This window comes from Drosophila ananassae, chromosome 2R (assembly GCF_017639315.1).
Source record: "Drosophila ananassae strain 14024-0371.13 chromosome 2R, ASM1763931v2, whole genome shotgun sequence".
In the NCBI taxonomy this organism is placed as follows: domain Eukaryota; kingdom Metazoa; phylum Arthropoda; class Insecta; order Diptera; family Drosophilidae; genus Drosophila; species Drosophila ananassae.
The window spans coordinates 10,964,078-10,989,283 of record NC_057928.1 but is presented as its reverse complement, the minus strand read 5'-3'; the positions used below and the strand labels follow the sequence as shown (position 1 = coordinate 10,989,283).

Here is a 25,206-nt window from a genome sequence, read left to right as displayed (position 1 = left end):
AGGGGGTCCCCTTGAAAATGCAGGGAAGGCCAATATTGCCCCCAGCGATGGCTATATCTTGGTCATTATCCACCCGATTCTTGAGCGGAATACCTTAATCGATTTGTAGATAGATTCTCTATCAATCTGCATAAAAATCTGGAAACAACATATTTTTTAGATTTTTCTTCAAATTTTCTAGGGGGTCCCCTCCAAAATGCAGGGAAGACAAATATCGCCCCCAGCGATGGCAATATCTTGGTCAATTTCCACCCGATTCTTGAGGGGAATACCTTAAATGATTCGTAGATAGATTCTCTATCAATCTGCATTTAAATCTGGAAACAAAATATTTTTTCTTCAAATTTTCTAGTGGGTCCCCTTCAAAATGCAAGGAAGACCAATATCGCCCCAGCGACCGCTATATCTTGGCCAATTTCCACCTGATTCTTGAGGAGAATACCTTAAATGATTCTTAGATAGATTCTCTATCAATCTGCATTTAAATCTGGAAACAAAATATTTTTTAAATTTTTCTTCAAATTTTCTAGGGGGTCCCCTCCAAAATGCAGGGAAGACCAATATCGCCCCAGGGATGGCTATATCTTGGTCAATTTCCACCCGATTCTTGAGCGGAATGCCTTAAAGGATTTGTAGATAGATTCTCTATCAATCTGCATTTAAATCTGAAAACAACATATTTTTTAGATTTTTCTTCAAATTTTCTAGGGGGTCCCCTTCAAAATGCAGGGAAGACCAATATCGCCCCCAGCGATGGCTATATCTTGGACAATTTCCACTCGATTCTTGAGCGAAATATCTTAAATGATTCGTAAATAGATTCTCTATCAATCTGCATTAAAATCTGGAAACCAAATATTTTTTAGATTTTTCTTCAAATTTTCCAAGGGGTCCCCTTCAAAACGCAGGGAAGGCCAATATGCCCCCCAGCGACCGCTATATCTTGGCCAATTTCCACCTGATTCTTGAACGGAATACCTTAATTCATTTGTAGATAGATTCTCTATCAATCTGCATTTAAATCTGGAAACAAAATATTTTTTAGGTTTTTCTTCAAATTTTCTAGGGGGTCCCCTTCAAAATGCAGGGAAGGCCAATATGGCCCCCAGCGACCGCTATATCTTGGCCAATTTCCACCTGATTCTTGAGGGGAATACCTTAATTCATTTGTAGATAGATTCTCTATCAAACTGCATCCAAATCTGGAAACAAAATATTTTTTAGATTTTTCTTCAAATTTTCTAGGGGGTCCCCTTCAAAATGCAGGGAAGGCCAATATGGCCCCCAGCGACCGCTATATCTTGGCCAATTTCCACCTGATTCTTGAGGGGAATACCTTAATTCATTTGTAGATAGATTCTCTATCAAACTGCATCCAAATCTGGAAACAAAATATTTTTTAGATTTTTCTTCAAATTTTCTAGGGGGTCCCCTTCAAAATGCAGGGAAGGCCAATATGGCCCCCAGCGACCGCTATATCTTGGCCAATTTCCACCTGATTCTTGAGGGGAATACCTTAAATGATTCGTAGATAGATTCTCTATCAATCTGCATTTAAATCTGGAAACAAAATATTTTTTAAATTTTTCTTCAAATTTTCTAGGGGGTCCCCTCCAAAATGCAGGGAAGACCAATATCGCCCCAGGGATGGCTATATCTTGGTCAATTTCCACCTGATTCTTGAGGAGAATACCTTAAATGATTCTTAGATAGATTCTCTATCAATCTGCATTTAAATCTGGAAACAAAATATTTTTTAAATTTTTCTTCAAATTTTCTAGGGGGTCCCCTCCAAAATGCAGGGAAGACCAATATCGCCCCAGGGATGGCTATATCTTGGTCAATTTCCACCCGATTCTTGAGCGGAATGCCTTAAAGGATTTGTAGATAGATTCTCTATCAATCTGCATTTAAATCTGAAAACAACATATTTTTTAGATTTTTCTTCAAATTTTCTAGGGGGTCCCCTTCAAAATGCAGGGAAGACCAATATCGCCCCCAGCGATGGCTATATCTTGGCCAATTTCCACCTGATTCTTGAACGGAATACCTTAATTCATTTGTAGATAGATTCTCTATCAATCTGCATTTAAATCTGGAAACAAAATATTTTTTAGGTTTTTCTTCAAATTGAAATCTTCAAATTCAAATGGCTATATCTTGGCCAATTTCCATCCGATTCTAGAGCGGAACTGATTTGTAGATAGATTCTCCATCAATCTGCATCAATATCTAGAAACCAAATATTTTTTAGATTTTTTGTTACATTTTCCAGGGGGTCCCCTTCAAAAATTCATGGGAGGCCAAAATGTCCCCCAGATCGTGCACCTTCGGGATGTGTTTCGTAAACGCCGGAGTTCAATTGGAAAAGCTTTTGGCGAAGATCTCTGATCTATTTTTCAGAGAGTTTTTACCCACAAGCGGGTAAGAACTTGCGCTCTGAAAACCCGAGCTTACGGCAGAACTTTGCAAAAGCTTTCTTCGTCGTAGCGCCTGTGAACTTGTGACAACGGCAGTTGTCCAGAAGGTGACGTAGAGCGCAGTAGACTGTAAAATGCAGAACTTATAATCGGAACTAATTAGGCGACTTCCGTTCAATTGTTCATTCAAACTAAACGCAAAAAATTATTTCGCAAATCAAATTAACCGCCCACCATCGAAAGCTTTACGCGGCGTCAACTGATAAAAGCAAAGCGTTGGGAGCGTTGTTTTGCTAAAGCGCAAGAAGAAGAACAACAACAATAACAAGAAGGTTATTCAACTCGCGAGTGCAGCTTAAGTTCAGTTGGTTGGACTAGACCCAGTCGCCCAGAAAGCGTAAACAGGTAAGTTATCTATTTAATTGTTTACCTTTCACATATGAGAGGAGAAGATGAAGCAAATGGTTAATTTCATGCTGTTCTTTAATTGATGGACCACGCGGGACCGCAATTTAAGCTTCAGTTCTGGCGAAAAGCTTCTGTCTTTTCTTTTTCATGGCTGTGCATGTAATTGGCGGGAGCTTTATAATTTAAGCAAACTGCAGCAGCGAAAAGCTATTGTCCGATAGAGAGCAATAGGAGTAAGACACGTGAGAGTGAATGGCGCTTCTGCTCTTCTCAGTTTTTCTTTTATTCTTGGTCTCAAGCTAAGTATATGTACTAACTAAATAAGCAAATTAAATAGTGACTAATAATATATTATATCAATTGTAAATGATCTTAAAGAATCCCTAGGTTAAGATTGATTTTATTGAAGCTTTGAAACAAAGAACTTCCTCAAGGTCGTCCGCCATAATTTTTATTAATTAAAATTTAATAATTCTAATATTTTTATTCTTTATCCTTTAGAATGTCTAGTTTGCGGATATGTCAGGCCATGTCCCTCAATCCCATAGCCTCTGGACAGGATTCGGTTTTGGTTTCCGCTCCCAGGACCTGCCTGATGGGCTGCCAGGATGTAAAGCCCAATGAGTTGCGTCGTTTTCCAGTCCAAGATCCAGATCGGTGAGTATTATCTCCAAGTACCTATTTTAAGCCCCTCCCCCCCAAAGCCAATTTAAACCTGTTTAGATCGAGGAAGCCTTTAAAAGCTCTTTAGGCTTAGCTTGTTGCGCATCAGAAATTCTTATTCTTTATATCTGCACACACACACACACACACACAAATACATATATACGATAAGAGGCGAAGCTTTGGCCTCAGCTTACCTCCAATTCCCTCTTCCCCCAGCTCCCTCGTTTCGCCAGTCAAAGGTCATTGAACCTTCCTTCCGCGCACCGAAGTGCATAATTTTCATAGAAAAATTTCAATGCCATGGCAGCAACAGATGCATTCAGAAATTATGTTGCCCCGCGGTGGAGGGGGAGTGTGGCACGATATGGTTGTGGGCGGGGTGGTGGCTGATTCCCATTTATTTTTAGCTCTCACGGTCTCCTGTAAATGCAGAAAATGCGTTTGGGGCTCTGCTCTGTTGGCCGTGAAGTTATTTTATTTTTCATCGACGATTCTTTGCCTTCAGTTTTGCAGAAAAAAAAATAAAATAAAAAAAAACTTTTGTCTGCCAATGCAGCTTGGCCATGGGGCTTAGGGTGGACCTAAACCGATTTTTTGATAAAAAGAACTGTAAATGATCATTATCATAAAAGCTCTGCCGTTGTGACATCACCAGTCTGACTTTTAGGAATTTCAAGTCATTTCCCCTTCAAAACAAAAGAACTCGACTTTGTTCCTATTTTTTGTCAACTTGAATTTTGATAATTTCTTATCTAACTCTCATTGATGAGATTCACATTTCACTATGAATAGAACTTTTAGGCCTTAAATAAATATTTATGTAATTTTTAAAAGCTTTTTATATCAAGCACCTGAGCAACATTATTTTATTAATGGTGGAGGTTATAGCTAATATTTATGCACGTTGAGAGTCAGGTCCACCCCAACCAACTCCATAGTTGGAGTTGTATTTTTTTCTATCCATAAAGCAAGTAAACAGAACTTCATTTCGCCCATCTCTCCTCACGAGAAACAAAAACAAAACAAACCCAAATGGGGGAAGTTGAAGCTGCTGCAACAGCAACAACAACAACAACAATAAATGTAGCAACAATGCCCGGCATCGAACTTCCGTTTAGCGCGAAAGAGAGTGAGAGAGCTTTCACAATGGCCGTTGTGGGTGTGTGTGTGTAAGAGAGCATAAACTTTAGGCGGCCATGGTAAGAACTTAATGCCATTGGGAGAGCGAAATGGCGAGAGAGAGTAAGAGAGACGGATCTAATCGAAAGCTGCAGGAAAAACTTGTGCCTCCAAAGAACGCCGACGCCGACGCCAATGTAGATGCAGTTTTCAGAAAACAAAGAACTGCACAACCGATCGCAAGTCGCCGCTCTCTAACTTGGTATGTTTGTTGCATACATACATACATATGTATGTAGTTGCAGCAAAGTCCCGTTTTAAATATAGTTAGTTTAGAAGCAGAAGCTTTAATCTGAGCTCATTAATCACGTTAGTAATTTTTGAAATTTAATTCCTCGACAGCTGCAAGCACTGGCTGCAACACTTCAACGTCAGCGATAAACTAGTGGAGAAGCTCGGCGGTCTGCAAAAGCTGCGCATCTGCTTCAGGCACTTCAGCCAGCGACAGGCGATGGCTAAGACCCGCATCAAGATGACGCCGCTGCGCAAGTCGTCCAAGGCACTGCTGCCCACCAGCAACGGGGCAGCAGGAGGAGGTGGAGGTGGCGAAGTCACAGGAGGGGTCAACGGTGTTGCCAAAACGGTGGTGGATGGAACCACCATAGAACTAGTAAAGGTGAGTAATTTTAAAGTGGAAGGGTAGCTTTGGTTGTTTATAATGGTAGACTACCTTTTCAGACTGCATCCAGAGATCAGGTCAAGAAGACCATCACATTATCCCTACCACAGCGCTCCCATTCCATTTGCTCATCAGCCTCCAGTGATGTGCAGTCCATCAGCTCCGACTACGAGGTGTCTCTGCCCCTGTCCACCCTGGAGGATGCCCAAAATGGCTCAAACCGATTGGAGAATGGGCAGCCCAAGAAGCGTAAACTCTACTTGATCACCGAGAAGTCGGATGAGAGCAGTAACCATGCCCCAGAGACCAATGGGCAGGCCAAGAAGCGCAAGATGTTCGTGGTTGTGGAACAGGAGCGGGAATCGGAGGCCAAGAAACTAATGATTGTGGCCGACAAGTCGCAGGCGAATCTTACGAAGCACCTGGAGAAGCTTCTGCCGGAGATACTGCATCGCATACAGGACAAGGAACAGAAGCCCATAAAGCCCACCCCTCCAGCTGCCAGCAAACTCACCCTAAATCGTCCACACATCACTTTGCCGCCGAAAAAGAATCCCACGAACTTTGTGAAGATAGCCTCGAACCCAGGTCCTACGCCCACATCTCCCATTCAGATGCCACTGCCCATCCAGAACACAAAGGTGGAGAAAACCGAAAAAGAAGATGAAGTTCAAATCAACTCGGAGGAGACCGAAACAAATATAAACCTATCCCCGGACTTCCGTTTTCTGATGAAGATCCTTCCTAAATTGGAGCAACTTCCGGAACCGCACAAGCAAAACGTCAAGCGCTCCATTCAGATCTTCATCGAGAAGAGCTACAGTATCTATGGGAAAAAGGACTAACTGTTCAGTATTTAAAGGATTATTTAATTTCCATTTTTAATATGGTATAGTTCCCATAATATTCCGGAGGCAGAAAGAGAGAGAAAGCATACTATTTTGTAAAAGGCATTTTTTAATTTTTTTTTAAGACTGATGCAGAACCAATTTAATTTTTAAGCCGAAGCTGAAGCAGTTTCCGACTTTTAGATAAGTAAGTTAACACAAAAATGATATTACCCAACGGAGGGGTATGTTTGGAAAAAGTTAAGCCATAAAGACCACAGAATCGTGGAAACATAAGATTGAAGTCCTTTCTATATTGAATATATGAAAGCTTTTTTTAAGCCCAAATACAAACTGAAATGTGTTTTATTCCAAGGATGCCATCAATTTAAAACAAACATATTTTGTTTTTTGTATCTTTTTGGTTTTTTTTTTGTTTTTTGTTTTTATTTTTTTTTTTTTTGCATTGTAATTCCAAAGAACTTTATTTAGTTTGAAAGCATTTTTACGGTTCCATCTTTCATATTCATTTTTTTCCGGTTTACGTTACAATAATGTTTAGTAAGTCTAATGCTGGTTTATTTAGTGTGGTTTAGTTAATACAATGGTTAGTGTGTGTCCTTCACGAATTGCATGTAAATTATGCGAAATCCTGGCGAAAGGATTTCTCCTTTACAAATCGCCACACAAGAGAGTATCCTTCGCGTTTCCATTAATAATCGGTTAATGTGGTTAATACACACACACACTCACTTCTACTTGTGAATAATTACATATATACAGTTAAACAGTTTAATGTTTAAGATTTCAGTTTTCGGGGGATCATCCAGGAAACCAAATCGTATTCGTAAGTGGTATAGGTATTATAGTATTTAGGGAACTTTGTTGCGTGCATTTTTACCATACTGGAAACTGGATGAGGTTTTCTACATGACGACGAGAAATTCCATTTCGAGTGCTACAATTATAATCGCGATATATACTTTTTACAACATTTAGCAAATTTTCCCATACACATATACTCGTATATCATATATATATATATTCGATTAAGCATCTTCGACATTAGGGTGGATTATACGTTTTATATTTTTAATTATATATACTTTTGCATACCATGTTTGTTAACTACTTCTTTGTGGCGACCTACAATTTGCGTTTGTCATTTAAATCGGTTAGTAATTCTTTATTTTTACATGCTGTTTATAAGAAAAAATATTTTGCCTTTAGTTTCCCTACCAAAACAGTTATTTCATCATCAATGAGAAGCAATCACAAAGTTTCCTCTAAATGTATGTACGACAAGAATAATATATATATTTTTTTTTTTTTTGAATTTCTTCAGGTATGTACATAATATTTTCAGAGTGCAGAAAGCCACCAGATCATTATTTATTTTATTCCTGGATAGTGTAAGCAACTACAACTACATTTAATATGAAAGTGCAAATTTTTTTCGAATATTTTTCCATTTACACATCGAGTTGGTAACTTTTCGTGGTTATTTTTTGAGGAGTCGGGTTAAAAAAAAACTGTGTCACAATTTCTACAAACAGCCTTTCGTTAAACGTGTTAGACGTATATTTATTTTTGGGTATATCGGTTAGTAATGCGATTTAAATATATCATATATATTAGAGTGTTTTTCAATTTTTTTACATTTTATAACCTGAGCTCAATCATTTTATGATCGGTAGTTTTCTCTACCAATCTTTTCCAATCCAAATTTCGAAATTTTTTCCAATTGTTTTTTAATTTATTATTCATGTGGATAATATTAAGAGTGTTAAGTGTTACTGGCATTCCTTTCATATCTCAGGAATGTCATTTTTACCTGTTTTTCTAATACAAACTTGAAGAAATGTGTGTTGTGTTTTTTAATCTCAAATATTGTCCGTACATATACCATATCGTATATAGTAGGTGATCGTTGTCGGGGTTCTCAATGGATGTGTCACATACATAGCTATAAATTCTAATTAGCAAATGCATTGGGTTGGTTTCGGATCTCCTCTTCAAATAATGCAAAAAATGAAACAAATTTGATTCGTTTTCTTCTCTTTTTTTGTTTTGTTTTGTTCTTATTTTTTTTTTTATACAAACAGTTTACACAATTTTTTTGTTTTTATTCTCAGTTAACGTAAATTAATGCATAATACGTATCTAATATATATATAGGTATATATATAGTTTAGAATGATCCTTAGGGGCTCCATAAATTGGTTTACAAGTCAAATACTAATGCAGTTTAGAGTTTCGTTTGATCTTAACTAATGAACTCATATAGCCATCAGGTGGGGAAAAGAATTTGGGATTATTTTCCCCCCCGAATCAGACATCATATAGGGGTTAGTGAGAATTACTTTTCTGTTTTCTTGTCCAAGTTTAGACCAAGATGGTGCCAAGTGTAAGTGTAAGTGTAGTATAATGTACATGTCCATTACTTATCGTACTCGTAATTTCCTCAAAGTTAGTTAGTAGCTGGCTAACTGTCTTGTCTTACTTGTTCTAGTCGCAGATAGAGAGATGTGGGCTGTATATGTTGGTGGGGGATCTGGAGATAATGTTATGTACACGGTGCCTAAGCTGAACGAAAACTAACTAACCATATATGTGTAGCTCTACATAACTAGGGGGAGTAATGTGCTTAAAGATGTAAGATGATGTTTTGTTTAATCTTTTTTTTTCTTTATTATTTTAAGGTAAATGTCAAATTAGCATTCGAGTGGGTGTGTCAGTGTCAGTGTCTCGGATCAAATGAGGTGACGAAAAAAAAACAAACTGCTGGTAATCTCTAATCGGTACTCTCTATACATATACATATATATAAATGGGTAAGAAAAACTTTAGTTATAAACAAAAGTTGAAAAGAAACTCTACTTTCTTGCACACCGATTTCCTTTGCTTTTCTTTCATTTCGTTTTGTTTTTGCTATGAGATCTCCGTGAAAGTTTTGAATTCATATATCTTTTGTTTTTTCGTTTGTTTTTGTTTTTGTTTTTTTTTTTATGCTAATCCATACATTTATATATATCGGTTAATATATATATAATGCTATAATTAATAACTACATACATAAGAAAGCAGCACAGTTACGAGAATTCAAGTGGAGGAAAAGTGTTAGTTTAGCTTCAGTTTTTTTTAATTTTCTTCGAGAGCTTTTCTTCATCTACATCATAAATGGTATTTTTTCTCATCGATTATAAACATATATATATATTTATTCATGCATTTTATTTTTAATTTTTTTTTTCATAATTTCTTGCTCTAAACATTGAAGACAAAGGACATTCGAATTACAAATGCAAAATGCACAGACACATATATATGTATAGTCGGTATACATTGTGGTTTAATTTCGTTTAGTGCTTATGGGCTAGATCGAATTTTTTTTATTTAGACTCCTCCGTGTCCTTCGTGTGAACCAAAGTTGAATTTTTATATTGCATATCCTCAATTAATCAATCGTCAAATGAGAAAACTCAGTCTTAAACATATAATGTTCGGGGTAGCCGAAGCCGTTGCAATTGATCCTCTATAACCGATCCTGTCCTGCACCCTAGCTATATAGTCAATAGCAATGAGCATTGAGAGAGACAGAAGTGTAGTTAGTCGAAAATTAAACTATATTACATGGTAATCAACTAAAAGCAAAGTATATATATCAACTAAAATCGAATTCATCCAGCCGGTATACCATCTTAGGGCACAAAGATATTAACTTTGCATCCGTTTGGGTTCGACCGACTGGACCATTCACTGGGGGGCAGTGTGTCGTCCACTTGTTGGTTTTTCCTTTGTCGGTGTTGTGTTAGTTTATGTTTTTTTTTATTTAAAAATATGGTTAATAAGCTTAAAAAACTATTATCAAAGCGAAATTTGTCATAACTAAAGTAAGATGAAATCTTTTAATTTAATTCGTTTAATATTAATTTATGTATTGTAATTTTTGTTCAGTCGACAGTTGAAACTTTGAACTAATTTCATCAAATGGTTTTCGTAAGTGTTTTTGTTTTTTTCTAATAATGAGTTTGGGTCAGCTTATAGTTGCTATATATATATATATATATAGGTGTATATATACGAGTTGTGGAAACTCTGACCGTCGCTTAGTCAGTATACATCTAGAAACCAGTTTCAAAATTGAAGCTTCAAATGTTTTTTTTTTTTTTTGTTTTTAAATGAAAGTAGTTGCAAAATTTCAAATAAAATTAGACAGCATATTAGTTAAACATTTCGTGCAACACTTTAGCTGCTGCTACACATAATTAGATTTAGTTTTCATACTTTATATGTATTTATTAATCGTAAGCTAACAGAAAATCAATTTATCATTTCGTGGCTGAAATAGCTATTCGCTTTCGGTTTTTGCTCGCTTTGAGGTAAATTTTGGCAAACAAATTTTGGGATTTGTGTGCATTTCGTTACTATTTTATTTTAAATATATATATCGATATATTTAATAGTTAAGCGATATTAATATATATAATGAATACGATGTCTGTGTGTTGCTAATCAATTTACATATACATAGATTTTCTTAGGAGCTTAACATAAAACATTTTGTTTGTTTGTTTGTGTGTTTTTTTGTTTGTTTTGTTGAATTCGAATTCGAAGTTCGATCTAAATCGATCCAATTCTCGTCAAGCACAACAAAATGTACATACTCTTTGTTGCCAATAAATTAACATTATTTAAGACCTCTACGCTTTGCAGTTAGTGCGTAGAAACTGCTCCCGATCTGCTCTCAATTTTTTTTTAAGATTTTAGCTTTTAATTTTGTTACTTGCTTGTTACTTGTGTTTTGTTTGTTGTAACTTGCGGGTTTTGTGTCTCTGCTGCTGCTTTTTAACTACAATTGCTTGCTTTCGTTTTGTTTTGTTTTGTTTTTGTTTTCGTTTAGACTAGTTTCAGTTGAGTTACGTTACATATTTGTTTGTCTATAATATTATTAAATATTTTTGTTTTCGTTTAGTTATGTTTTCGGTGGTGGAATGCATCAACTCTTAAACAGACAAACGCCGCTTAAAAGCTGTGATTGGCGCTTAAAAAATGATTTAAACGTTGTTCCTCTGGCTGCGTTGCACATCCTCTGGGTTTCTGTTGATTTGGATTGAATTTTGTAGGGGAAGGGAGTTGGACTTGGGGATCCTCTAGTCCTGCGGCGAGGGCTTATTGTTTGGCTGAGTTGCTTTTGTTTCGGTTTTAGGCAGCAATCGCCTCATTTTGCCGTCATTCCCATTGATGAGGCGACGGTGGCAGCTCCGAGGGATGTGCCACAGTCGAACTATAGATTTGTGAAAACAATAAAATATTTTAATTATTAAAATTTTGGATAAATGCAGTTCAATGTCAACATCTAAAATAAGAGTCAGTTCATGCCAGTTACAACATAAAGGTTAGAGAAAACATTTAAAGCATCGATTCAATACCAAAAACAATCAAAAATAGATACTAAAGTAGCTCCCATTAAAACAATCTTAAAATAAAATACGAAATCAAAAATGTACAGAGAGGACTACGGAGAGAGTTTGTCGGTTTGGAGGATGGGTTCGGTTTTCAAAGTACAAATTATAATTTGGAATTGTTAATTTTAAGAATCAAAAATTCATTGGTTGGAGGTGGAAGTTGTTCAAGCGATCTACTCAATGGTTTTTATATTATTTTTTTGTCAACTTTTGGCTTTGTCACTGCTGCTCAGCTGCACTTTGTAAACTGTACAAATATAACATATATTTTTTGTGCAGTTTTTAGTTTTTAAAATTTCATTTAAAATTAATCCAAGCGTTGGGAGATAAATTTTGTAGACTTGTCTGAAGACTGCATAATTGGGCTTTATTATTTTTTTGGTTTTTTGGGGTTATGCAGGACAATGACTGAGCTAGTGAGATTGGCTTGATAATGGAACTCTTTGGAGTTGTTTTTCTTTTTTTAATACATTAATAATATTTTAAAATTGTTTAAAAGGGTCTGGTTATGTGGACAGATATCTAAAGCAGATGTGTGTTGATCCATGGGTGTGTGCATTGCAATATCTATGGAGGGAGGATGGTCAGTGTCGGTATTGGTACAAGTATATCGGTGTGTTTGTGGTAAAAATGGGGCTTAAGTTACTTGATGAAATCTTTATATGCTGTACACGATTACGAATATATAGTATGTATAGATATATGAGTTGAATGCGAACATAAAACATAAACACAAAACCGATTATGTATAGGCTGGATATATGCAATGAGGTTCTATATATTTTTGTTTTTGGCTTATAATTTTGTTCCATTTTAGGGTGTTTTTTTTTTTTTTTTTTTGTATAAAAAAGTTGAAAATGTCTCTGGCATTATATATTTTTTATGTTCCTTTTCCTTGCCAATTTATGAATTTTTCGCTGCGACATTTGTTAACAATTTTATAGAGTATCTCAGGTTATCCTGTAGTTTTTGATTGATTTTTTTTTGTTTTTTTAAGAAAACATTTATTTACACAAAAAAGAGTTACGCAAAAATACCCATTTTAAAGGAAATGAAATTATAATTGTAAATCAAAAATTAAGAGTTAATCATAAAAGGGGAAACGTTAAAACTAATAATAGTTTTTATTTTTTTTTGGTATTTGGATTTAATTTTTTTTTTACACATTTTGCATAAGGTAGGAGAAAGGATATTAAAAAGATATAAACACAAAGGGTGATAAACTAAATAAATAAATATTTAGTAAAGTTTTTCGCTTTATCAACAGACCTAAAAAAGGAGTAGAGAGACTGTTGCCGCCCGAGGACTGTATCTGTATCTGTATATTGTATCTTTTATCATGGTATATGGTTCATTCGTCATTCATTCATTATTCATTATTCATTATTCATTAGAGTCATTATTCGTTCGGCAGATTACGGGGATCTTATATCTTGTGACTTCTGCGCTTTATTTGTTACACATTATTTGAGAGATCGATCGCGCGCCTAGGTATCTTGGATCTGAGTCTGGTATCTATGTAGATTCTAGATCATAAACCATCTTTTTATCCCCCGACTATTGATCGGATCGGAGGGCAGCGACGGAAGTAGGCGGCGGCGATGTGGAGCAGCGGCAGGAGCAGCAGTGCAAGTTGTAGTGGTAGTAGTAGTAGTGGTAGTGGTAGTAGTAGTAGATATTCTCATTCTCATTGGCTTAACAACGCAAATATAACGAACGATTCGATTTAATAGAAATTTCAATATTAATATCCATGTTGAACAACAAAAATAAAAGAACAAACGAAAAAGATCATTTAAAAATAAGTTTACAAATCAAAAAATAATCAAAAAGTTTATAGAGACAGTTTGAAGATGAAGATAGATAGATAGTTAGATAGATAGATAGTTAGAGAAGATATAGTTTTAGAAAGAGAGTTATGGATGGACGGGTACAACGTTTTTGGGGGGAATTACCAAAAGCGGAAATGTAGGAAGCCATGATCAATTATTTTCTCAATAAACTCAAAGGAGAATACAAATAAAATATTAAAAAGTTAACAATTTTGACTAATAGAGTGGAATTTGGAGAGAGACTGGACAGGACGGCGTGCAGGTCGGAAAATAGTTAAAGGATAAAAGGATATTCTCGGGGGAGGAGGGCGGAAACACTTGTCATGTGTGGCATGGAATGGCATTACTCACCTGGCGAAGCTCTTGAAGGCCGCACTCTGCGGATTGATGCAGAGCGGCACTCGACCCGTTTGCAGCTGCTCGGCTATGAACTTGTGCATCTCCTCTGCAAGTATCAGGTTGATTAAATATTATTCCCACATATATTATATAAAAGTGGTGGGATGCACACTCACCCTTGACCTGCTGCACGGATGTCAGCTTACGCTCCCATAGATCATCGAAGGGCTGGCCGGCGGAGGGCTCAAAGTCGGCCGTGTACTGCCGCATTCCAGCCGAGGTCGTAAAGCAGCACTTGCACATACAGGAATGGTAACGCAGGCGACCCTCGTCCAGATACGGATGCGCCAAGGCATCCGTCACAGAAATGCGCTTGTCCTAAGGATGACAGAGGATTATAGATCTCCAATATTACATAAGAATATAAAATACTATACCGGATCAAAGACCAGCATCTGGCAGAGCAAGTGCACCGCTTCGTGTGTGGCATGGGAGCTGAGGGTGTAGAGCACCGAGAAGGAAGGCGGCTTGGGGGCACGGCGCAGCATGTGGGTGCGAGCACCCTCGCAGGCATGACGCATATCCTCCATGGTGGGCGTGCCCAGCAGCTCTGTGATGAGCTCCAGCTGCTGGACCGGATTCTGTGCCTGGAAGAGAATACGCCGTCCGAGTAGCTCGCCAAAAATACACCCCACCGACCACACATCCACCGCCGAGGAGTAATGGCGGGCGCCCATTAGAATCTCCGGTGCCCGATAGTACTGGGTGACCACCTCCTGGGTCATGTGCTTGGCCTGGTCGGGCTCCTCGACACGGGCCAGACCAAAATCGCAGATCTTGAGGACACAGTTGGAGTTGACGAGCAGATTGCCGGGCTTGATGTCGCGATGCAGGATGCGGGCCGAGTGTAGATACTTGAGACCGCGCAGGATCTGATAGAGGAACACCTTGATGTGGTCGGCGGACAGGTGCTGCGGCGACACTATTATCTTGTGCAGATCCGATTGCAGGAGCTCCGTTATCACATAGCTATTAGGATCGAAGCGTGATTGGGTTAAGGTGAAAACCAATATATACGTGTGGAAAGAACAAACAAAAAACTTGAAAAATACTCTAAAATATAGACTCTTTTTCGTCCCTGTCTGTTTGTGCTGGGGAAACTTTTTCAATTAGTTACATTTGCTTTTATGCCAAAAGTTTGCAACTTGGCCGTCCCAAAAACCGGATAGTCCGGCACTTTATAAAATCGATATTGTTTAGTTTCTGGGCAGCTTAGAGTTGGGAGAGGATTAATATTTGGAGTTGGATCATCAGGAGCCAAAACTATTAGAGCAATTAAAACTATAAACTAGAAAACCTGAAAAAAATATCTATAAAGTTTTGATTTGTTTTCGTAAAAAAGGATACATTTCTTGGAAGAAATCCAAATGCGGCGGCTGTAGAATATCCAAGGCCGAAAGAACCTGAAATGAAAGCCATTTATTAATTAAGAACACACTCTCGGGCGACAAATCAATATTCATTTATAAATTATAATAAATATGCAAACATACGAGTATTGCAGTGTCATTCAACCTTTCGACAGTCTCGGGTGGAAGTTAAAATCCCTAGACAATACCTGGGGAAACAGTTTACACCTCATTTAAGGGGGATTACGTGGGGCTGGTCATAAATTATGGAGTTGCAATAAAAATCAGGTTGCATGTTAAGTGTCGCGCTGCCGGAACATTAAATGCCACAAGCAGAACAACAAAAAGCCACCAGCCAGGCAAGGAACTCCTCCTCCTTGTCTGACATACAAAACACGCCAAGTCTGGCTGGGGAAAAGGGGGTCTCTTCCACGACTGATGGACAGAAGAATATATATACAAAAATTCGAAAAAAATATACAAAAAAAGCTAAGACCAGACAGACAAGCGCTGATTTATTTTCGCTTGCGGTGAGGAGATGATGATGAAGGAACTGCGAGCAATCACATCAAAAAATCTAAACTGGAAGAGGGTCATTCGGAGGGGCAGTCACTCCACACTCCACACTCCTCCCCCTCCCCATTTAAAATCAATTTACAATATTTATACTAAGCCACCACCAGTTGGGGCAAACACACAACATGCGTAAAAGTGACCGAAAAAAAAGGGGGGAAAATCAAGCTTAAAAAAAAATAACAAAATAAAAAGAAGCTAAATCCGTTGCAGCAGCAAAAAAATGTTGCCAGCCACAATGTTGCACATTCGTGCCTGTACTCCCCCCCTCTCATGCCACAAACAAAAAACTGTCGGCAGTTGCCAAAGCTAAAAAGCAGTTCAGCAATTTTGAGCACTTTTCGCGGGGCATTGCGAACCAAACAACAAAAAGTGCCGACAACTTTGGGTTGCAAGTTGTTGTTGCTCTTGTTGTTGTTGTTGTCTTGTGGCAGTGGCAGCAGCTTGTTGTTGTTGTTGTTGCTTGTTGGCCCGGCTAAGCCTTCGCCACCGCCGCCGTCTTCCAGTCTCCAGTCTTAAGTGGCAAAGTTTCTTGCGCTCTACAGGAGCGACGTGATATTCTTCTTACCGTCCAGCCCCTTTTGGCTCCTCTTTGTTTTTATATATTTTTTTTATTTTTATTTCTTTGTCTGCTCAGCTTGGCCTGGCTCGGAAAATTCTGTAATCTCACCCCTCTCCGGTTGCACTACCCCTCTGCTGCTGTAATTTGGCGACTGCATTTGTTGCGTTTGTGGTTTTTGGCGAAATAGAGGCGAGCTCATAAAGTTTAAATCGCTTTTTTTATACCCTGGTACTGGTTTTTTTAGGCTTTAGGGTGTTTAAATTTTATAGATTTTCATTAAATATAATCCTACATTTTGTGTTCTTGAGTCTTGAATGAGAATCTAGCTTGAAGTTCTTTGAATAAAATAGAGAATACTTTATTAATATCTTTTATTTATCTTGGGAAGTATTTTGAATACATTTTTTGACGAAAAATAGAGGTTTAAAAATGTTAAGACTTTAGAAAATATTAAAGAAATAATATTATTATTAAACTTTCTTTATTTCCTTTCTAAAATAATTTATTTTATTTATCTAGCTACTAGATTCTAGTTCCAAAAAATATGTAATAAGGCTAGCTCTTCTTAAGAAATAATATTACTATTAAATCCTATATCCTAAAGAATAAAAAAAACAGTCATATTCTCTTCTTAAAATTATGTATTTTTTCTTTTTTAACAATCTGTTACCCCTTTACCCCAAAATCTGTACAAACTGATTGCTTTTGTAATGAAAGAACAATCAAAAAAACAAAATCTTTTAAAGCAAAATCTTGTAATCTCATTTTCTCAACAAGTCAAAAATAAGTAAAAAACGAAACTCAAGTATTTCCAATTGTTTTTTTTTTGCAGTTTCTTGATATATTTTTTTCTTGATTTTTTTTTCGGTATTTTCGGTTAGCTGCGGCACTTTACTTTTTATTGCACTTGAGGTGACTTCGCTTTACTTCAACGGCGCAGGCGCGTAATTTGCCGCTGGAACCCGCTGGCGGAGCTCAGGCCCGGAGTGGTTGGTTATTGTTATTGCTATTCCGGCGGTGGCTGAATTATTTTTTTTGGGGTCTCACGTGCAGCCAGCTTGAAGCTAATTAACATTTTGGCTTGCAACTTGGGCTTGCAATCAGAAACCAAATTTATGCATTGTGCTGAGCTCTGCGAGAAGGGGCAGCAGCTTCAAGTGTCCTTGAAGTGTTTCTGTCCAGAGGAGAGGGATGGTAGAGTGTCCCAAACAAAATCGGTAATAACCAAAAACAACTAACTATGTAGGTTGAGGAGAAGCAGTTTCTGGTTAAATTCAGAGACAGCGAAACAAGTGAAACTCGTGTTCAACTTGCAACTAGCAGCTGTGCCACCACCCCCCCGCCCACCCCATTTTGCCAGCCAAGCAACCCACTTAGCTCCAGATCTTGTCTACAACTTCCTCAAGAGCTCTGCATCTTCTCTGTAGCTTCCAGTGAATTTCTGGCCCCACACTCCATACCCCCATTGAGTTGAGGAAACAAAAGCAAAAGTGTCACCGCTGCCTTCGACTTCCCAAGTATTTTCATTCCAAGCCGAGGGACAAATTTCTAGCTAAAAGATTGTCAAGCAGCAGCTGTCAACACATATTTGTTGGCTAATTAAATGAATAGAGTGGGGCAGTGGTGGAGGGACCGAAACTAAGTATTACAAGGTGGTGGTGGTGGTGGTGGTGGTGGTGGTGCCACAGGCCTTGGGAAGATACAACATGGATTGCCTTTGATTAGCCGGAAATTATTCAAGAAACTTTATATTGTTTCTGGTAGAACTTGTAGTTGAGGTAGGAATAATTAAATTAAAATTAATATTTCATAAATTCAAGTTAAATATATATAGTTTTTTGGTTAATCTTCCCTTAGCATGTGGCCTCTCTTTAATATATATTATTATTATTCTTACTCTTTCTTACTAAAATAAACTAATATTTTTCTGCTTAAATATTTTTCTTCTTAAAATATTCCATTTATCTTTATACTCTCTCTATCTATCCTCTCCTATTTATTTCCTATTACCCTTATTTATTTCCACATAATTTAATTCCAGCCCCATTTCTCCCTCAATAAACATATGCCCCTTGAAAGATATATCCCTTGGAAGAAACCCCAACAGAAATTGGCATTTCAATTGCTGAAAGCAATGCGAATAATAACAAAATTTGCATGCAATTGATGCTGCCAGCGCGTCAAACTCAATCACTTTGGGCAGCCAACAGGGCAAGAGTCAAGCTGGCTTCTCGAAATCCTACGTCCTAGGGAGCTCTAGAAAGGATGACAGTCACCTACCCCCTCCCCCATAGAAAGGGGGGATGGTGGAAAAAAAATACGCAAAATAAATATGAACGCTCCTGGCGTGCCGCGCCCCGAGTTGCATGAGAGAAATGCTTTTGAAATGTGCGCCACGTACGACTGCAATGAGGAATAAAGTACAACAGAAAATCGTTTTTATTGAAATTTCAATTTTTTTTCCTCTTGAAATGGGCAACAGCATCAACAATATCGGCGGATAATGGAGCGAAAACATTTTGCAGCGATTTGTTGAGATGCAATATGCATAAGGTACATATGAGGGGCCAGGCTATTGAAGTTTCGGAGTGACGGAAAGGGTCAAGAGGGCACTGCTGGCAGCTATCAGCTTAATACATGGCTTTCAATGAAATATTCAAGTAATTAAACTTGTTTCTATCGCCTCGAATCAAAATCAATTCCGTCAATTCCAATTCCAGTCGGAAAATGAGAACATAAATTTCCTTTTAAAAACCATCGAACGAAGGTCTTCCATTGATTGAGTTATAAATAGTCCCCCCCGCACATGAGAATGGAACGGAGAACCCAATTTGCAATAAAATGCAAGCCAGGCCAGGCCAGCCACGTGCCAAGCCCAGTAAGCCCGTCCCTCCCTCTATTATACTTTACTTTATTTTTTTTCTCTCCAAAAGCTTGTCAACAACTTGTCTGGGTCTGGGGGTTCCTTTCCCCTCTTTCTGGCTAACCATTTTGGAGTTGATTGCACTTGTTTGCCATTCTCTGAATGATGTCTGTCAGTCATGTGGGAAATGAAACAGGAAACCCAAACAGATGCAAAAATCTCACACAGATACATATATAGATACATCTATCTTTGAGTTGACAACAAAGTCGCGCCCCCTTCTTGCTACACCTCCACAGAAATTTATGCATATTAATAGAAAATTTGCATATTGGGCAAGGTGTTGTTGCGGCAATAGAGTAGTAGTAGTAGTAGTAGTAGTAGTAGTCTACTTTACAACGCCCACTTCTATGGCATTACGAAATTCACACGCAAGAAGCAAGACAGACATCATGTGGGCATCATCATGGAAATCGGTAATGGTAATCGTAAAGGTAAATCGTAATGCTAATGATGATGATGATCACAGCGAGATGGCCAAGATATAGACTCGACTTCCAGCCCAGACAGCCCACGGCCTATTTGCTGGCTAATGAAGTCGAACCGATTCGAGACAAATTATTAAAATCACAATCGCAGGAGAGACCATGACATTTAATATTCGAACGACTCGAACGAATCGTATGTGACAGTTTCTTCTATCGCTGACTTTTAAACCAAATGTCAGATCATCCAAACATGGTGGTGTTGTCACAACAAAAAGAAGGTTCTAAAAACAATTGAATCTCTTAAAATTCGTGCAGACTTCCAATCGCAATGAATATGTAAATAAATTATAAACGACGACAGCTCGTCGAGGATTTATTTTTAGAGAAAATGAAGGTTTCTCCGCTGGCTATTACTAATATATTTGTGGCAGAATTATACCATGGATTTATGCATTTTATGGCAGTGCCTTTGGCGGTTTTCAAACTGTCACAAAATGTTGAACAATTCACAGATTTTTTTCAGATTCGCTTTAACATTTATTTAATGGTGGCAGACTGGCGAGCCAACAAATAAATAATTTGTTTATGGAATTGATTTTTGGTTACTATTTTTGTCTCTTTAGGGTTTCGTGTAATTACTTTTAACATAGCAGAGTCTTGTCCTTTAAGGACAACTATTTAAATTCAATAAATTAACTGGAAATATCAAGCGTTTAATTAATGATAATAATTCCACTTGAGCGGAGGAGAAAGGCCTGTATCCTGGCAGTTTCAGTTGTAAATATTATGAAAACCAGCGGCCAGGACTAAAGTGGAAAATATAATTGTTAATAAATTCAGTTAAAAGGAGCACAGCAGAGCACAGCAGAGCAGAACAGAACAGAGAAGCCAAAGGCAGTTGTGCAGTCACTGGGCGTATACGTAATATTTCACGTACAAAGAAATAAAGGATAAATATCCAAAAGGGAAACCAACTATACACTCTTACATGTAAATATTTTAATTAAATTTTTATGTCATCAGTGGAATGAAAATGGTGCGTTTGTTGGGGATTACAATACAAGGATAAATGGGAAAAGGTTCAAGGACTTACGTTCTCGTGCTTGAAGAAGCATAGCATTTTGAGTTCACGGAAAACGCGCTTCGATGAGACCAGCGATTGGAATACATTTGGCAGCTTCTTGAGGGCCACTCGTCGTCCATCCCGGGGATCTGTGACGGCCCTGTAAGTAAGTTAGATTAAAAGAAATACAATTTAATTAGAAAATATAATACAGAATGATGCTCAAGTCCTTGTTCACCGTTCGCAAGTGTCGCATTCAAAACAGATACCATTCTGTAGAGAGAACAAGTGTCACTTTATACAGAATCAGACACAAAGACAGTCAGACAGTCAGACTAAGAAACAAACAAACATTCGAATGGAGTTTAAAAGTTCGTTCAACTCTTCGTTCCGCCTTGGCGGAATGACAATGCCAGAGTTATTTTCCTTTTGTTTGGAGCGTCTTAGTCCCAGTCTCATTCCATCGGAAAATCACATTCCTCCATTCAGGCCTACAAAATGGCGGGGGAAAATAGACAAGTGGGCAAATGTGTATTGTCTAACGATTGATAAACAACCTCGGAGAGACAGACAAAGACACAGGACAGCGACACAAAATTAGCAACTGAGAAATGTGCGCAAAAAAGGTCAAACAACAGACAGCGTTTGCATAGTTTCGGGGGTGGAATTAAGGACCTTCCTGAGGAGAGCTTGTGGAGGGAAACTTTTATGATGCCATTGGCCATGGTCCTGTCTGGTAGCAAGTCCTTGTCGTCTGTCTGCTCCACTCACTCCTACTTCTACACTGAGAATGAATTGGTATTCTTTTTTATTTTCTTTTATTCTTAGACTTGCTAAGCTTCTGGAATAATTTCTTCAAGTGTTCGTGTTAGTCCTGCCGCCTTGTCTGCGGTGAAAAATATTTTTGTTATGGTCTCTGGCCCTCCCGTTTTTGGCAAAAAAAAAAAAAATAAATAAAACTGCGCAGCATCTTTTTCGCCTCTACTGTTACCAACACACTGTCTCCACACTTTCCATGAGATAAGTCGTGGCTCGTAAATCTCTTGGCCCTGTTAGTTGGCCGACGACAGTTAGGCGTTCAAAATTATGGCAAATTGCTGCAGATTGAATTGGTTTTCTCTACGAAAGTGTGTGTGTCTGTGTGTGTCCTGATTGGATGAGTCAGCATCGCAGGGGAGTGTAGCATACATTAGGGCGCTTCTTAGGGCTATTTGCATGTCTGAGTTTTGTGAAAATGAATAAAATGTCTAGGCATAGTGTCTCGGAAGTGTTAATGAGCGGCAAGTAATGTCTTTAATTAAATTATGAATTGTTGTAAGAATCCCTCAACTCTGAAGTCATCTATCAAAGTCTCTCTGGCTCTGCCTTGAATTGGGTTAAAAAATCAAAAATTTTTTATAGCTAAGAGATAAGAGAGACCACATACTTGGACAAATAATGCGGAATGATAAAAGCGACAAGACAAAGGAGCCCATCCACATGATGGATGACAAAGTGCAGGCATGTGTGTGTGTGCTGCAATTTTTGATGCCTTCCTTCATGCCACATAGGCAGCTGCCCCTGCCACGTAGCTCCTCTCCTTTCAATGCCACTTAATGGATAATCATTTATCATGTGCGTGTCTCGCAGGCAAGACAATAATACAAAAAGTGCCAGAACTAAATGATAATTACCCAGAAAAGAAAACGATACAAAAAACCCTAAAACTTCAATCACCAAGATCAATAATTTATCATCTTTGACCGGAGAGGTCTGAGATGATGCCCTCTGTCCTTTGTGCGGGTCGGGTCACTTCGTCTTCAATCTACTTGAAAATTTGTTATAGTTTCCCTCTGATTGATCGGAACCAATGGAATAGAAAAGAACGAAACCCATCTTCAATTGTCTCGGTCCGGTCCGGTCCAGTCTGGTCCACTCCAGGTGTCCACCAGGGGGTCTTCTTCATCTGAGTTTCGTGTTCAAGTGCTTGGAATCGAAATCGAATAAAGGGTTTCCATTTTTTTTGTTCGCCCTTTTTTTTGGGCAAAGTATGGCTCTGTTGTGGAGGCGGAAATGCCAAAGGGTGGAAAACTTGAAATTGCCATTTCGATGTTCGTTGGAAATTTTATTTTATTTTTGGCATCTTCCTTTTCCGGTTTTTTTTTTGGCGATGACGCCGCAAACAAATTCAAATATCCTTTCGATTGACTCTTGGCCGGTTGGTAATTCCCTGTAATACTTATGAGACTAGAAGGGTATATAGAGAGTCTCTAAAGAAGAGGTAGAAATTGTTTCTCTAAGAGTTATTTATTTTTCCATTATTTTTAGGGTATTCCTTGTTGTATAAACTCTCCAAGTCGAATTCTTTAAGCAGCTTAAGGCTGAAAAATAACTTTTCAATGACTTTCTGGGTCTTTTGGACCTCGCCTGCGGGTCACATCTGCCCCAACTTTGTATTATTATTTTATTCCTTTTTTAGTTATGCTGCTCATCTTTTTTTTATACTTTATGTAATACAAGAATTCGGGTTTTTTTTTTCTAGAGAGAGAGAGAGACCTCTACCCCTCGTTCATCTGCCTGCATAATTCCATTTTTGATTTCTTCTGACACTTTGCACATGCTTTCTGAATAACTCATCACCTTTTTGGACTCGTCCCTCAAACCCTCCTCCTTGACTTTCCACCAGAGCCACCATCCACCAGACACCCAACCCCTCCACTGGAGCTGATCCATCCAAGTGAGCATTTGTTGCCTGTGGGCCTTTTAACTTCCTGCTGTTGCTCCAACTCCTGCCACTCTGCCACTGCCACTGCCAGTGTCGTCTGACTGGCTCTGCCCTCTCCTTGAGGGGCCACCTTCTGCCATTGAAACACGTTCGTTGAACCCTCAGAGAACCCTGCCTGCTTGCCATCCTCTTCTTGGTTATTTTTACGGGCATTCCAAATGTTAAGTGATTTTCAATGAGAATGGAAGAAAGGAAAGGCGCCTTTTTAAAAGCGCCTTTAAAGCCAACTCATTCCCCACAAATCTACGCTATTTACCTTCTCCATTACTAATTGCAGTTTTGCTATAATCATCCTCCCATTACATATGCCATGTGTCTGCTACTGGTGGCTACTGGGGGCTACTAGGGGTTGACCTGTGCGTGTAAATTACTAATTTCTGTTGTTCTGCCCTCTGACATGGCCTTTGATTGTCTCTGTCACTCTCTATCTGTCTGATGGCATCTCTTTTCCGCCGTTTGTTGCTGAGCCATCATCCCAATTGTTCTGCTGATGTTGGCATTTCAGAGTGTCCGCCATCAGTACAACATGTATGTTTATAATATACATGCTAGTACCGGGCATTTTATAGGGGTACAGGCGACAAGAGTTTCACGAGAGACTTCCACACATGTTTTATAATTCTTACTTTAACAATAATTTGTTGAAAAAATATCATTATTCTACTAATCTGTTGTAGTTATAATCTTAAGTAAGTTTTGAAACATTATGAACATTTTATTTCATTTAAATATGTCTTGGTTCGAAGCATTATTTATAAAATAAGGCCATACTGAAGAAGTTATGGTAACATATTCTACTAATCATGATTAATAGAGTTAATGGCCTGTAGAACAAGTATATATATTTACAATATACACACTAGTAATAGGCATATTATAGGGGTACAGGCCACAAAATTGTCAGAAAATAGTTGAAAAATATTATTTGTTCCTATTTGTACACTTTTTATTGAAAAAAGTTTCAGAATCTTTAAAAAAATTTATAGTTATGCGAGTAACTAAGTTTTGAAATTAACTAAGCTATGAAAAATTGTATTTAATTTATTTCTGGCATAGTTTGAACTTTTACCGATAAAATAAGGCCACACTGAAGAAGTTATGGTAACATTTTTTAATATTAATATAATAAAACAATATATTTACAATATACACACTAGTAATAGGCATATAACAGGGGTACAGGCCACAAAATTGTCGGAGATTAAATAAAAAATCCATTTTGATTGCATACTTCCAGGCGCCGTGGCCCCTTCCATCCCTCCCAATAACTATAATTCCTCATTTTCTGGCAAATAAAAATCTGGAAAATTTGTCAGAAACTCTTCCAACTTCCCTCCACACTCCTGCATGAATTCCACTTCGCCCTTAAGTATACTATGAAAAATGTGAACACATTAAAAATGTTCAAGGATTCAAGGAGTCCTTCTTGGCCCCCCCCAAAAGCAAAACAATAGAGTCATTGTCAATGTCGTTAGCTGGCCGCCCTGCTTTTCTTTGTTGGGCTCCTTGGGCTTCTTGAGTTCTTGGCCATTTTTCACTTTAATGCCAAAGGAAACTGCCGCTTTAGGGAGTCCTGGAGATGTCGGGGGGATGTGGGGAGTCCTTGGAATGAAAAATGACAACAGCGCCGAGCTAAGCGCCAAATTGCCAAAGACATTAAATGAAATATTTACGCTCCACAACTGCCGAGAGAGAGTCGGCAGTCTCTCGCGTCATAATTTCATAA

The 25,206-nt window shown here is 38.1% G+C and overlaps 2 protein-coding genes across 4 annotated transcripts in view; one reads left to right on the top strand and one right to left on the bottom strand.

Moving 5' to 3' along the window:
* Positions 1-2,520: 2,520 nt before the first annotated feature.
* Positions 2,521-6,473, top strand: LOC6493497. 2 transcript variants are annotated; one of them, XM_014908920.3, is made up of 4 exons: positions 2,521-2,825; positions 3,330-3,485; positions 5,016-5,289; positions 5,352-6,473. In XM_014908920.3, exons 2-4 carry the CDS (start codon positions 3,331-3,333, stop codon positions 6,135-6,137), a joined length of 1,215 nt encoding a protein of 404 aa, XP_014764406.1. In that variant the 5' UTR covers positions 2,521-2,825; position 3,330; the 3' UTR covers positions 6,138-6,473. The 2 variants fall into 2 exon arrangements, with proteins under 2 accessions (XP_014764406.1, XP_014764407.2); XM_014908921.3 differs by lacking the exons at positions 2,521-2,825; positions 3,330-3,485 and adding an exon at positions 4,728-4,875.
* A 1,747-nt stretch (positions 6,474-8,220) lies between these two features.
* Positions 8,221-25,206, bottom strand: part of LOC6506444 (serine/threonine-protein kinase NLK) — a 59,425-nt gene continuing 42,439 nt past the window's right edge. The window contains exons 2-8 of one of the 2 annotated variants that reach the window (XR_004310933.2): positions 20,747-20,876; positions 15,166-15,221; positions 14,196-14,787; positions 13,935-14,136; positions 13,771-13,864; positions 12,857-13,281; positions 11,271-11,406 (exon numbers count right to left, since the gene is read on the bottom strand). Coding sequence is in view for 1 of the 2 variants with exons in the window: in XM_001957833.4 (XP_001957869.3) it covers positions 11,352-11,406; positions 13,771-13,864; positions 13,935-14,136; positions 14,196-14,787; positions 15,166-15,221; positions 20,747-20,876 (1,129 nt within the window). In the remaining variant the exon portion in view is untranslated. Of the gene's footprint in view, positions 11,407-12,856; positions 13,282-13,770; positions 13,865-13,934; positions 14,137-14,195; positions 14,788-15,165; positions 15,222-20,746; positions 20,877-25,206 lie in introns of both variants that reach the window. The other variant, XM_001957833.4, reaches the window with a different exon arrangement.